The sequence below is a fragment of the Callithrix jacchus genome, chromosome 22 (genome assembly GCF_049354715.1).
Source record: "Callithrix jacchus isolate 240 chromosome 22, calJac240_pri, whole genome shotgun sequence".
NCBI classification, from domain to species: Eukaryota; Metazoa; Chordata; class Mammalia; order Primates; family Cebidae; genus Callithrix; species Callithrix jacchus.
In genome coordinates, this window is record NC_133523.1 from 15,984,760 (window position 1) to 15,998,451 (window position 13,692).

At 52.1% G+C, this 13,692-nt stretch overlaps 1 protein-coding gene across 1 annotated transcript; it reads right to left on the reverse strand.

The window, feature by feature from the left end:
• Positions 1-423: 423 nt before the first annotated feature.
• CCDC194 (coiled-coil domain containing 194) lies at positions 424-10,933 on the reverse strand. The gene is made up of 4 exons (XM_054250660.2): positions 10,592-10,933; positions 8,559-8,655; positions 8,041-8,173; positions 424-7,498 (listed from the first exon to the last, which is right to left on the reverse strand). The coding sequence occupies exons 1-4, from the start codon at positions 10,913-10,915 to the stop codon at positions 7,348-7,350; spliced, it is 705 nt and encodes a 234-aa protein (XP_054106635.2). The 5' UTR covers positions 10,916-10,933; the 3' UTR covers positions 424-7,347.
• Positions 10,934-13,692: the final 2,759 nt, after the last annotated feature.

The following is a 13,692-nucleotide window of genomic DNA, read 5'->3' on the forward strand; positions in this document are numbered from 1 at the left end:
AGACTGATGAGGAAGTCAATTCTGTGTCACTGCCTGAAAAGTGACACTGAGGTCCTCATGGAGACACGAGGTTAAAAAAAAAAAATCACTTGACTTCAGGAAGGTCCCTGAGGAAGTGATATTTCTGGTGAAGAAAGATTTCAGTGAAGTTCAGAAAACCTTCCACTATTTCGCTTTTTTTTGGCAGAGTCTTACTTTGTGGCCCAGCTGGAGTGCAGTAGTGCCATTTCAGCCCACGGCAACCTCCACCTCCCAGGCTGCAACAATTCTGGCTCAGCCTCCTGAGTAGCTGGGACTACAGGTAAGCACCACCACCCGGCTAATTTTTTTTTTTTTTTTTTTAATGGAGTCTTACTCTGCCACCCAGGCTGGAGTGCGGTGCCACGATCTTGGCTCACTGTCACCTCCTCATCCTGGCTTCAAACGATTCTCCTGCCTCAGCCTCCTGAGTAGCTGGGATTTCAGGCACGTGCCACCACACCCGGCCAATTTTTGTATTTTTAGTAGAGACCGGGTTTCACCAGGCTGGTCAGGCTAGTCTCGAAGTCTTGACCTAATGATCTGCCCACCTCAGCCTCCCAAAGTGCTGAGATTGCAGGCACCAGCCACTGGCTAGCCACTGCGCCCAGCCAGCCCTCCACTTTTATGTCCACGTGTTTGGTTTTTGGTTAATTGAAGTGAAATTAAGTTTTGTGTTTTTCGAGGTGGCAGAGGAGGCAAAGAGTCTCTCTGTGGGGTGGCGGAAACCCGTGCTCTCTGGAACTCTGTATTCCCTGCTGAAAGCCAGAAACCCACTTCCTTGCCTGTGATTTGGGGGCTGCAAAGATCAGGTTGCAGTTGGCTCACGTCCCCTCCTGCAATGCTACTATATATAGGCTTTCCATTTTTGTCCTCTACCTCTGTACCTCCAGCTATGGGAGGGGAGCTCCAGTGTGGCCACAGATAGGGGTTACCCAGGATGGTGCCCTGGAGACAGGAGTAGACAGACAGAGATAACCAGTGACAGAAAGACACTTTGGGAGATGACCAGCAGAGGCCGGGCGCTGTGGCTCATGCCTATAACCCAGCACTTTGGGAGGTCGAGGCAGGTGGATCACCTGAGGTCACAAGTTTGAGAGCAGCCTGGCCAACATGGTGAAACCCTGTCTCTACTTAAAAACAAACAAACAAAACAACACAAAACAAAAACAAAATTCACCAGGTGTGGTGGCAGGCACCTGTAATCCCAGTTACTCGGGAGGCTGAGGCAGAAGAATCGCTTGAACTCGGGTGGTGGAGGTTGCAGTGAGCTGAGATCGCATCATTGCATTCCAGCCTGGGCAAAAAAAATGAAACCCCGTCTCAAAAAAAAAAAAAAAAAAAAAGAGAGAGAGGTAGAGAGATGACCAACAGTGTCCAAGAGAGATCGTTAGACAGGTGGAGGCAGGGAGACAGGACAAAGACAGCTCAGGGGCTGGCTCTGTCTGCAGGGAGGCAAGTCTCACTGAGAAGTGCTGTTGGCCTCCCTGGGCATCTGGGGAGGCTCAGTGCAGCCCAAGGACTGGGCCTATCCTCCTCTCTCCTTGTCACCAGGAATATTCACCAACTCTCTGCCTTATGACTTCCCTGGGGTTCCAAACCTCCAGCCTCAAAGTCTGTCTTCCTAACATTCTTTGACACCACTTCTGCCTGTGCCCTTCCCACTAACACATCTGCTGTGGCTCCCTATCGCCTCCATCCTCAGAACTGATTTTCTTTTTCTTTTTCTTTTTTTTTAAGATGGAATCTCGCTCTGTCTCCCAGGCTGGAGTGCAATGGTGCAATTGCGGCTCACTACAACCTCTGCCTCTGGGTTCAAGTGATTCTCGTGCCTCAGCCTCCTGAGTAGCTGGGATTACAGACACCCACCACCACACTCAGTTACTTTTTGTATTTTTAGTAGAGACAGGGTTTCACCATGTTGGCCAGGCTGGTCTCAAACTCCTGATCTCAAGTGATTTGCAGGCCTTGGCCTCCCGAAGTGTTGGGATTACAGGTGTGAGCCACTGTGCCCGTCTCAGAACTGATTTTCAGGGGTCCCTCGGGTATGGTCGGGATGGAGCCAGCAGTATAAATAAATAAACAAATGCATAATTGGTGACGATGTCTTAGTTGCCTTGGACGGCCCTGTGCCCGGCCCCACATGGGCCTATTCTTGGACCCCACAGCCTCATGGTGAGGGGGTCTTGCATCCCTGGGGTCCCGATTGGGGCGAGGCCAGTCTCCAGGCCTCCAGCTCTGGCGGACTCCAGAAGGAGGAACCGTTTCCTGCTGGCTTCTGGATTGACGCCAGGGCCGAGGGAGGGGGGTCTCAGACCCACCCTGTCCGACTCTCAAACTCTCAGCCCTCAGGAGGCAGCAACCGGATCTGCTGGCTGGGGCGACCCCTGGTGGCCGGTAGCGGAACACAACGGCCAGATCTCCCCTTCCCGCAGCCTCATTTTCCCCGTGGGCAAGGCCTCCAGGTGAGCCCCATCTCAGGTGAAGGCCCTGATCAGGCACGTACAAGCCTTAGGTGCGTGGGAGGATCGTGAGCAGAGCTGACTAAACGGGGTGGTGTCAGAGTTCCAAGGGCTTCCATTCCCCTTTCTACACCAGCCTCTTAGGAATTTTTAAAATTTATTTTTATTTACTTAGTTTTTGAGTCAGGGTCTCATTCTGCCACCCAGGCTGGAGTGCAGTGGTTGCAATCTCGGCTCACTGCAACCTGCACCTCCAGGATTCAAGCGATTCTCCTGCCGCAGCCTCCCGAGTAGCTGAGACTACAGATACACACCACCATGCCCAGCTAATTTTTATTTTTATTTTTGAGATGGAGGCTCGCTCTGTGGCCCAGGCTGGAGCGCAGTGGCACAATCTCGGCTCACTGCAACGTCTGCCTCTTGGGTTCAAGCTATTCTCCTGCCTTAGCCTCCCAGGTACGTGGGATTACAGACGCCCATTACCTCGCACGGCTAATTTTTGTATTTTTAGTAGAGACTAGGTTTCACCATGTTGGCCAGGCTGGTCTCAAACTCCTGACCTCAGATGATTCACCTGCCTCAGCCTCCCAAAGTGCTGGGATTACAGGTGTGAGCCACCGTGCCCAACCTATTTATGTAGTTTTTTGAGACAGGGTCTCACTCTGTTGCCCAGGCTGGAGTGCAGTGGCGCAATCTCGGCTCACTGCAACCTCCACCTCCAGGTTGGGTTCAAGTGATTCTCCTGCTTCCACCTCCCAAGTAGCTGGGACTACAGGTGTGCACCACCATGCCTGGCTAATTTTTAAACTTTTTGTATAGACGGTGGTCTCACTACATTGCTCAGGCTGATCTCCCACTCCTGGGCTCAAATGATCCTCCTGCCTCAGCCTCCCAAAGTGCTGGGATTACAGACAGGAGCCACCATACTCAGCCTGGACATTTTTACAAACAAATTTTAGTTTTAAATTTTGAATGAGTAACACACGTGCATGGTTTTAAAAAAAATGCAATCTTTATAAAAGGTGCATAGAGAAATGTGAGAATATGTCCCCTACCAATTCCCAGACCCCTGGATCGCTCCCCAGAGGCGGAGGCTGTGATCAGTGTCTCCTTCAGAGATATTTGAATAAAAGTCCCCTCCCCAAGCCCTGCATTAAAAAAAATACGCAAAATATCACTCTCCTGCTTTTCATATTAACGTATCTTAGAGAAGATCTGCTTTGGCCATTTAAATGGCGGTTTAATAGTGCTCCACTGTGTGGAGGGACAAACGCTTTTCTTTTTCTTTCTTTCTTTCTTCTTTTTTTTTGAGACAGGGTCTCATTTTGTTGCCCAGGCTGGAGTGCAGTGGTGCAATCTCAGCTCACCGCAACCTCCACCTCCCAGATTCAAGTGTTTCTCCTGTCTCAGCTTCCTTAGTAGCTGGGACAACAGGTGTGTGCCACCACCCCCGGCTAATTTTTTGTATTTTTAGTAGAAACGGAGTTTCACCATGTTAGCCAGGATAGTCTCCGTCTCCTGGCTTCATGATCTGCCTGCCTCAGCCTCCCAAAGTGCTGGGATTACAGGTGTGAGCCACCGTGCCCAGCTTTTTTTCTTTCTTTCTTTTCTTTTTTTTTGAGACAGGGTCTCACTCTGTCACCTAGGCTGGAGTGCAGTGGCATGATCATGGCTCACTACAGCTTCCACCTCCTGGGCTTAAGTGATTCTCCTGTTTCAGCCTTTTGAGTAGCTGGGACCACAGGTACATGCCACCAAGCCTGGCCTGGCTATTTTCTCTTCTTTGTTTTGTTTGGCTTTGCTTGAGACTGGGTTTTGCTCTGTCACCCAGGCTGGAGTGCAGTGGTGTGATCTTGTCTCACTGCAGCCTCTGCCTCCCAGGCTCAAGCGGTCCTCCCACCTAAGCCTCCTGAGTAGCGGGACCACAGGTGCACACTACCACGTCTAGCTAATTTTTTGTATTTTTGGTAGAAACAGGGTTTCACCATGTTGCCCAGGCTGGTCTCAAACACCTGAGCTCAAGTGATTCACTGCCTCAGCCTCCCAAAGAATTTTTTTTTTTGAGATAGAGTCTCACTCTGTCACCAAGGCTGGAGTGCAATGGCATGATCCCGGCTCACTGCAACCTCTGTCTCCCGGGTTTAAGCAATTCTCCTGCCTCAGACTCCTGAGTAGGTGGGACCTCAGGCGCACGCCACCATGCCCAGCTAATTTCTGTATTTTTAGTAGAGATGGGGTTTCACCATGTTGGCCAGGCTGGTCTAGAACTCCTGCCCTTGTGATCCGCCCACCTTGGCCTCCCAAAGTGCTGGGATTACAGGCGTGAGCTACCGCGCCCAGCCCCAAAGAATTTTTAAGAAGTTATTTGTAGAGATAGGGTCTCCTTATGTTGCCCAGACTGGTCTTGAGCTTCAGGGCTCAAGAGATTCTCCTGCCTTATCCTCCCAAAGTATTGAGCTTATGGGCATGAGCCACCGTGACTGGCCTCATGATTTTTAACATTTTTTTTTTCTGGCTCATGCCTGTAATTCCAGCACTTTGGGAGGCCGAGGCAGGCAGATCAGAGGTCAGGAGATTGGGACCATCCTGGCCAACATGATGAAACCCCGTCTCTCCTAAAAATACAAAAAATTAGCTGGGCGTGGTGGCGCATGCCAATAATCCCAGCTACTCGGAAGGCTGAGGCAGGAGAATTGCTTGAACCTGGGAGTTGGAGGTTGCAGTGAGCTGAGAATACACCACTGCACTCTAGCCCGCTGACAGAGTCAGACTCCATAGTTTTAATTTTCAAGTTTTGAGAATATGTCCCCTGACAATTCCCAGACCCCTGGATGGCTCAGAGGCGGAGGCTGTGATCAGTGTCTCTGTCTTGCTCTGCAACTGAGATGACTGGAGTGCAGTGGTGTGATCACAATTCACTGCAGACTTGTGGTCCTGGGTTCAAGTGATTCCGCTGCCTCGGCCTCCTGAACAGCTGGGTCTACAGATGCATGTCACCATGCTCAGCTAATTCTTGTTATTATTTGTAGAGATAGGTTTTCTCTATGTTGCCCAGGCTGTTCTCGAACTCCTGGGCTCAAGTGATCCTCCTACCTTGGCCTCCCAAAATGTTGGGATTACAGGTGTGGGCCACCACACCTGGCCAGCCTTGAGTTTGGAGGAGTCAAAGTGACATGTGAACCTTAGCATTGTTCAGGAGTTGGAGATCAGCCTGGGTGATATATAGAAACCCTATCTCAAAAACCCAGAACAGAACAAAAACAAAGTGAACACTTCAGGAATCTGGGTGAAGGATATCCAGAACTTCTTTGTACTAATACACCAATTTTTCTGTAAGTCTGTAGTTACGCCAAACATAAAGTTTACATTTAGATAACAAGCTAAAAATGTTTAAAGACTTGAAAAATAAGCCAGGCACGGTGACTCACACCTGTAACCCCAGCACTTTGGGAGGCCAAAGCAGGCAGATCACGAGGTCAGGAAATCGAGACCATCCTGGCCAACATGGTGAAACCCCGTCTCTACTAAAAACACAAAAATTAGCCAGGTATGGTGGTGGGCGCCTGTAGTCCCAGCTACGTGGGTGGCTGAAGCAGAAGAATCACTTGAATCCGGGAGGCAGAGATTGTAGTGAGCCGAGACCGTGCCACTGCACTTCAGCCTGGAGACAGAGCAAGACTCTGTCTCAAAAAATAAAAAGAAAAAAGAAAGAAAACCCAACAATACAGTCATGTGAAATTGAGCAATATAAAAGTGTCCATATTTCAATGATTTTTGACCCATAGGAACAGTACTTTCATGAGATTCTCTTCCTTTTCATTGTACCTTTTATTTTTCTTGTGTAATTGCATTGGCTAGTATGCCCAGAAAAATAACTACTTGACAGTGGATGTCCTTACCATGGCACTGATTTTGATGTGTTTTTTCCCCCCACAATTTATAAATTTTCTCATTTGATCTATTACTATAGTGATTAACAGACTTGGGAATATTGAATCACTGCTCCATCTCAGGCATGTCACCTTTGTTGCAGTTTAGGTTAAAAACATGGGCTGGGCACAGTGGCTTAAGCCTGTAATCCCAGCACTTTGGGAGGCCGAGGCGGGTGGATCATCTAAGTTCGGGAGTTCAAGATCAGCATTGTGAAACCTCGTCTCTACTAAAAATACAAAAATTAGCTGGGCATGGTGGTGGGGGCCTGTCATCCCAGATGCTTGGGAGGCTGAGGCATAATTGCTTGAATCCGGGAGGTAGAGGTGGCAGTGAGCCCAGATCGTGCCATTGCACTCCAGCCTGGGCAACAAGAGTGAAACTCCATCTCAGAACCAAACAAAACCAGCCAAACAAACACGTTACTTGGTTCTTTTTGTTTAAATTCCATCTGGGAGTTTTGTATCCTTCTCACAGGATTAGGGATTTGCGGTTTTCCTATTGTGCCACTTTCATCAGCTTTTGTTGTCAAATCAACTCCCTATCATGAGTTCAATCACCCATTCTACAGATAGGATAAACTGAGACGCAGAGAGGGAGAGTGACCGTTTCAGGTCACTCCTGAGCCAGGGCTAGTCCTAAAGTCCTCAAAAATTGAGGGCAACACTTTTGTTAGAGGAGACTTCAAATCCCAGCTCCACACTAACTCACTGCATGATCACCTGGGCCTCAGTTTCCCTGTCTGTAGAATAAGTACTTTACACGGTTGGAGAGAGAGGGCTGAGGCTCCTTTCTGTGCAGTGTCCATTCAGGGCGGCTCCAGGGTCTAAAGCCGAGCGTCGCATCCAGCGTGAGGGCGCCTCTATACACGTCCCGCAGAGTCCCCCCCACCAATGTCTGTCCTCCTGGCCGAAGCCCCCTTCCGGCTGGGGCCGACTCACCCTCGTGCGCGCCGCGCCGGCCGCCGGCAGCCCCCGGAGGGTCCGGAGCGAGATCGCGAGCGAGGGCTGGGCCGGGGTCGGGACCCCGAGCGGGGCCGCGGCCGGGGCACTCTGCGCTGGTGGCTCATCTCGGTTTCCAGGGCGTTACTGCCGGGAAGGGGGAAGGGGGCTGTAAGCCTCTGGACCCCTGTCCCCAGACATCGACAGCCCTCATCCGCCCGAGCGCCCCTTCGCTGGGAACTCCATCCCCAGAGATCTGCAACTACCAGGGTCTCCCGGTCCCCAGGATCCGTCATCAGTTCTCTACCCGCAGCCATTCCCGGGACCACTCCCTAGAGACTCCCAGCTCCATCCCCAGAAGCTCTGTCCCCAGACCACCAGCCTCTCCCTCCATACTCCCTTTTTCTTGCACCCTTCTCTTCTGTTCCCCGTCCTTCTCGGGCCCCCCACCGACGCTGGATCCTGGGAACCCAAGTTTCTAGAATGCCCGCCCCAGCCTGGAACCCCAAGAGAGTCCATTCCCTTCTCCATCCTCAGGTTCCAACTCTAGAATCCTCCCAGCATATCCAACAATGCCCCGCCCACAATTCCACACCCAAAGTAATGATTGGCCGAAATAATGTACCTTGCGCAGCCATTGGTCGCACCCTCCCTGTCCCATCCCGCCCTCGGGCCCGCCCCTCACTCACTAGCGTTCGCGCAGCGCCGCCTCTCGGGCTGCGCAGGCTTCGCTCTCAGCCTCCGCTACACCGGCGCGCCGCTGAGCCTCGTCCAGCCGCCGCGCAGACTCCATGGCCACCGCCTCCCAGCGCGCCAGGGCTTCTGCGGGCGCAGGGGGCGGGATCAGGCTGGAGACTCCGCCCTCACTCGCCCCAGGCACGCCGGAATCCGAGTTGATATTCTGCATGCCATTTGCATGCTTTGCTTTATTTGAATTAAATTTGTGTGTGCCATTGCCTGGCTCCACATGCTATTTGCATAGCTTTTCATAGGTTTGCATTGCTTTTGTGAGTCGTTTAAAAGGCGTTGGCATGTTTTGTGGCATTTGCGTTCATGACCTCTGCATGTTGTTTGCATTCGCTTCATAAGTTTTTGCGTTTATTTCCATGTTATTTGCATTACGTTTGCGTGCCTTTTTGTATAACTAGTATTCATCTAGGCTCCTCCCACCTTTAATCCCTGCCCACTCCCTTGCACCGCAACGCACCTGTCAGCTCCCCGTTCTCGACCCCCATCTGGGTCCCCTGTGCCTTGGCTTCGTCCATCTCAATCTTCAGTGTCGTTAGTTGGGTCTGAAGCCGGCTCTGAGGAGTGGAGGGGAAGTGGGAGGGGGTGTAGGCAGAGGAGGGGAGGAGTGAATAGGCCTGGCCTTTTTGGGGACAGTGAGAAGGCACCGAGGACCCTGTGTCCTGAACTTTGTGTGGAATGTCCTTTCGGGCCTTGTAATTGTAGAATACAGAAGTGACTTCTGAAGCCTGGGGCACCGAGTGGTGACAGCTGCCTGCCTGGAGGAAGATCTCTGCCCAGGTTTAACACCAGCAACCCTAAGCCACCGGAAAGTGGAGACTGCTTAGCTCTGCAGTCAGATTGAAGTTCCACTTTCAGCTCCATCTGGGACTCGCTGATGGGGTTACAAACCAACACAGGGGGCCGGGTGCACTGTGGCTCATGCCTGTAATCTCAGCACTCTGGGAGGCTGAGGTGGGTGAGATCGTTTGAGGCCAGGAGTTTGAGACCAGCCTGGCCAACATGGTGAAACCCCGTCTCTACTAAAATAATACAAAAATTAGCCGGGTGTGGTGGTGGGCGCCTGGAATCCCAGCTCCTTGGGAGGCTGAGGCAGGAGAATCACTTGAACCTGGGAGGCGGAGGTTGCAGTGAGCTGAGATCCCACCACTGCACTCGAGCCTGGGCAACAGAGCAAGACTCTGTCTCAAAACAAAACACACCAAAACCCAGCAGCAACAGAAACCAACACAGGGCAATTTGATGCTTGACAGTGATTGAATTTCTAGGGTACGTGTCTGTTGTCTCTGTAGGACACTCTGCAAAAGGGCTGGTCCAGCCTCCTCAGGACATCTTACAGCACCTTGACTGCTCTAGTCCCTTCCCTTCTTGGTGGGGGCAGAAAAGGGGTAAGGGTTTATTTTTATTTCTTTTGTTTTTTGAGACAGGGTCTCACTCAGGCGGGAGTGCAGTGGTGGCATCTAGCTCAATGCAACCTCCGCTTGGGATTACAGGTGCCTGCCACCACACACAGCTGATTTTCATATTTTTAGTAGAGACAGGGTTTTACCACATTGGCCAGGCTGGTCTTGAACTCATGACCTAAAATGTCCACCCACCTTGGCCTCCCAAAGTGCTAGGATTACAGGCGTGAGCCACCGCTCGCTCCCCATTCTGATTTTTAAAATTCAGATGCTGCCCTACCTTGGCTGGACTCGGAGGGTGGAGTGGAGTGGGAGGTGTACACAGAGGTATACAGTAGTCACTCCATAAATGGAAATAGTTGGGATTTTTAGGACAGTTCTTTTGTCAGGCTCAGGGCTGGAAAGGGTTAAGAAAAAGTCTGAAGGGTGAGCCAGCGGAAAAGGAGGATCTAGCAGGTACCTCCCCTAAGAGGCCAACTTTAGCCTCCTAATTACAGGTGACTTGTGTGTCCTGCTCTCGAAATAGGGCTGCTGGAAACTGGCTGGAGTGGGGCTGAGTGGGGATATGGGGGCATGCAGGAGGGCCTCGGGTGGTCTGTGGTTTCTCCAGACACCATTTATCTGGCAAATGGCAGAAGACAGTGAGACCCCCTTTTTTTTAGAGACAGAATCTCGTTCTGCCATGCAGGTTGGAGTGCAGTGGCATGATCTCAGCTCACTGCAACCTCCACCTCCCGAGTTCAAGTGATTCTCCTGTCTCAACTTTCCGAGTAGGTGGAATTACAGGTGTACACCATCACGCCTGGCTTACGTTTGTATTTTTAGTAGAGACGGGGTTTTGCTATGTTGGTCAGACTGGTTCTGAACTCCTGACCTCAGGTTATCCACCTTTTTGATCAGAAGGTAGACTCCATGGTGAACTAACATCGTAAGAGTTGGAAGGCATTAGGGTGCTATTCTCAATGCCTCCTCAATTTGAGGAACTGGGGAAACCGAGGCAAAGGGAGGGAAACCTGGGGATGTGTGGGCAGGCCCTCTCTTACCCCAACATTCTGGATTCCCAAGCTCCCCCTCCACCCGGCCCACCTACCTGGTGGCCCTCACAGGCCTTTAATGCCTTCTCCAACTCCCGCCGGATACCTTCTGCCCGGTTCAGCTGCCTGGCTAGGGCCTCCTCCCGCTCGGCAGCCTCTGCCAGCCGGCGTCGCAGCTCATCGACCCCAGGCGGCGGGTCCCCGGGCGGCACTGTGGCATTGACCCCCGGCTCCGGGCAGCGAGGTCCCCGAGCGGCCGAGGCGGCCAGATTCCAGGCTACCAGGGCCCCGCCAGCCGCTGCTGCGGCCAGGAACACGGCCACCCCGCACAGGGCGAGCACCCGCCAGGCACGCCCGGGCTCCGGCCCCGGCTCGGCCATGCTGCCGTCCACAGCTCTGGCCCCAGACGGCCACGAGCATTTAATTGGCACCTTGCGGCGCCAGGGACACCCACGGTTCCGCCCAGCCTGGCCGTGGCTTCCCGAGTCCATTGGGAGGGGTTGGACACCCTCCAGGGGCTGGTCCATCTCGTCGAGCCCAAGAAAGAACTAGGGGTCCTGAGTTCCTGCATCCCGAGCGTGCTGCCCTCCTCTATGCCTCAGTCTCCTCCTCTGTGAAAGGGGGAGACCATTAACTCCTGCTCCGTAGGGTTCGGTAGGAAACAAGCTGGCACATTTGTGGAAAGCCCTGAAGACCGCATCTGCAAAGGAGGTGCTTGGCTGTCGTCTGGGGTTATGTTTTTTCCATTCTTTTTAAATCTTATTTATTTATTTAGTTAGTTGCCCAGGCTGGAGTGCAATGGTGCAATCCTGGCTCACTGCAACTCCACCTCTGGTTGAAGCCATTCTCCTGCCTCAGCCTCCTGAGTAGCTGGGATTACAGGTGCACACCATCACGCCCGGCTAATTTTTGTATTTTTAGTAGATATGGGATTTCACTATGTTGTCCAAGCTGGTCTTGAACTCCTGACCTCAAGTGACCTGCCCACCTTGGCCTCTCAAAGAGCTGTTGGTGTCAAAATCCCAACAGCCAGGCAGGATGCAGGGGCTCACACCTGTAATCTCAGCACTTTGGGAGGCCAAAGTGGGCAGATCACATGCGGTCAGGAGTTCGAGACCAGCCTGGGCAACATGGTGAAACCCCATCTCTACTAAAAATACAAAAAAAATTAGCTGGGCATGGTGAGGCATGCCTATAATTCCAGCTACTTGGGAGGCTGAGGCAGGAGAATCGCTTGAACCCAGGAGGCAGAGGCTGCAGCAAGCCGAGGTTGCGACATTGCACTCCAGCCTGGGTGAGAGAGTGAGACTCCATCTCAAAAAAGAAAAAAGCAAAAAAAAAAAAAAAAAAAGAAAGAAAGAAAGAAAAAAAAAAAAGAAAGAGGCTAGGAGTGGTAGCTCATGCCTGTAATCCCAGCACTTGGGAAGGCCAAGGTGGGCGGATCACCTGAGGTCGAGAGTTCGAGACCAACCTGACCAACATGGAGAAACCCGGTCTCTACTAAAAATTCAAAAATTAGCCAGGCATGATGGCAAGTGCCCGTAATCCTAGCTACTTGGGAGGCTTGAGGCAGGAGAATTGCTTAAACCCAGGAGGTAGAGGTTGCAGTGAGCCAAGATCGTGCCACTGCACTCCAGCCTGGACGACAGAGTGAGACTCCGTCTCAAAAACAACAAACAAACAAACCACCAAGGCCAAAGCAAAAAAAAACCTACAATCCACCAGGATGGTCCTCACCCAGAGAACCATCCAGCCCAAACACCAATAGTGCTGAGGCTGAGACCCTGCCCTGGACCTTGGGAGTGGGGAACAGGTGCTCTAAGCATCAGGCAGAGCTTGGGCAAAGGCCTTGAGGCAAAAAGGAGGATAGCACGAGGAAAGGTGGAGGCGGTGAGCAAGGGGAAGTGAGGGGTGAGAGGGCCCCGGGCGGCCTGGGGCAGGGGAGTTATTTGGGGACCCTCTCGCTGAGAGAGGTGGAGGCTTATTTTTTTTTGTAAACAGAGTCTTACTCTGTTGCCGAAGCAGGAGTGCAGAGGCTCAGTCTCAGTTCACTGCAACCTCCACCTCCTAGGTTCAAACTATTCTCCTGCCTCAGCCTCCTGTGTAGCTGAGACCATACCATGTGCCACCACCCCCAACTAATTTTTTGTATTTTTAATAGAGATGGGGTTTTACCACGTTGGCCAGGCTGGTCTTGAACTGAGTTCAAGTGATCCACCCGCCTTGGCCTCCCAAAGTGCTGGGATTTCTGGCATGAGCCACTGTGACTAGCCAGAGGGCTCTTTTTTTTTTTTTTTTTTTTTCTTTGAGACAGAGTTTCGCTCTTGTTACCCAGGCTGGAGTGCAATGGCGCGATCTCGGCTCACCGCAACCTCCGCCTCTTGGATTGAAGCAATTCTCCCACCTCAGCCTCCCAAGTGGCTGGGACTACAGGCATGCGCCACCATTCTCAGCTAATTTTTTTTGTATTTTTCGTAGAGACGGGGTTTCACCATGTTGACCAGGATGGTCTCGATCTCTTGACCTCGTGATCCACCCGCCTCGACCTCCCAAAGTGCTGGGATTATCGGCGTGAGCCACTGCGCCCAGCCGGCTTTTTTTTTTTTTAATCCCACTGACCATCTGGGCCAGGGACTATGGGACTGAGGACAATGCAGAAGTCTGGGACAAGGGGCTCCTGGCCCCACTGCCACAAACAGGAAGTTGCAGTTGCAGAGACAATAGCTGGGCTTCTGGGGGAACTTGGAGGAAGGAAGATAACAGAGAGGGAAGTGACTATGGGGCCTTCGAGGACCAACAAGGTAGGTGAAGGGTCTCGGGATTGCAGCCCTCAGCTGTGGAGAAGCAGAGAGACTCTCTGGGGGAGGGGTTCCCAGAGCTGGCTAATGCAGAATGAGTAAGAGTTTGGGGAATGGGGCCGGGTGCGATGGCTCATGCCTGTAATCCCAGCACTTTGGGAGGCCAAGGCGGGTAGGTCAGGAGTTGGAGACCAGCCTGGCCAACATGATGAAACCCCCGTCTCCATTAAAAACACAAAAATTAGCTGGATGTGGTGGTGCAGTCCTGTAATCCCAGCTACTTGGAAGGCTGGGGCACGATAATCACTTGAACCCAGGAAGTGGAGGTTGCAGTCAGTCGAGATTTAGCCACTTGATGC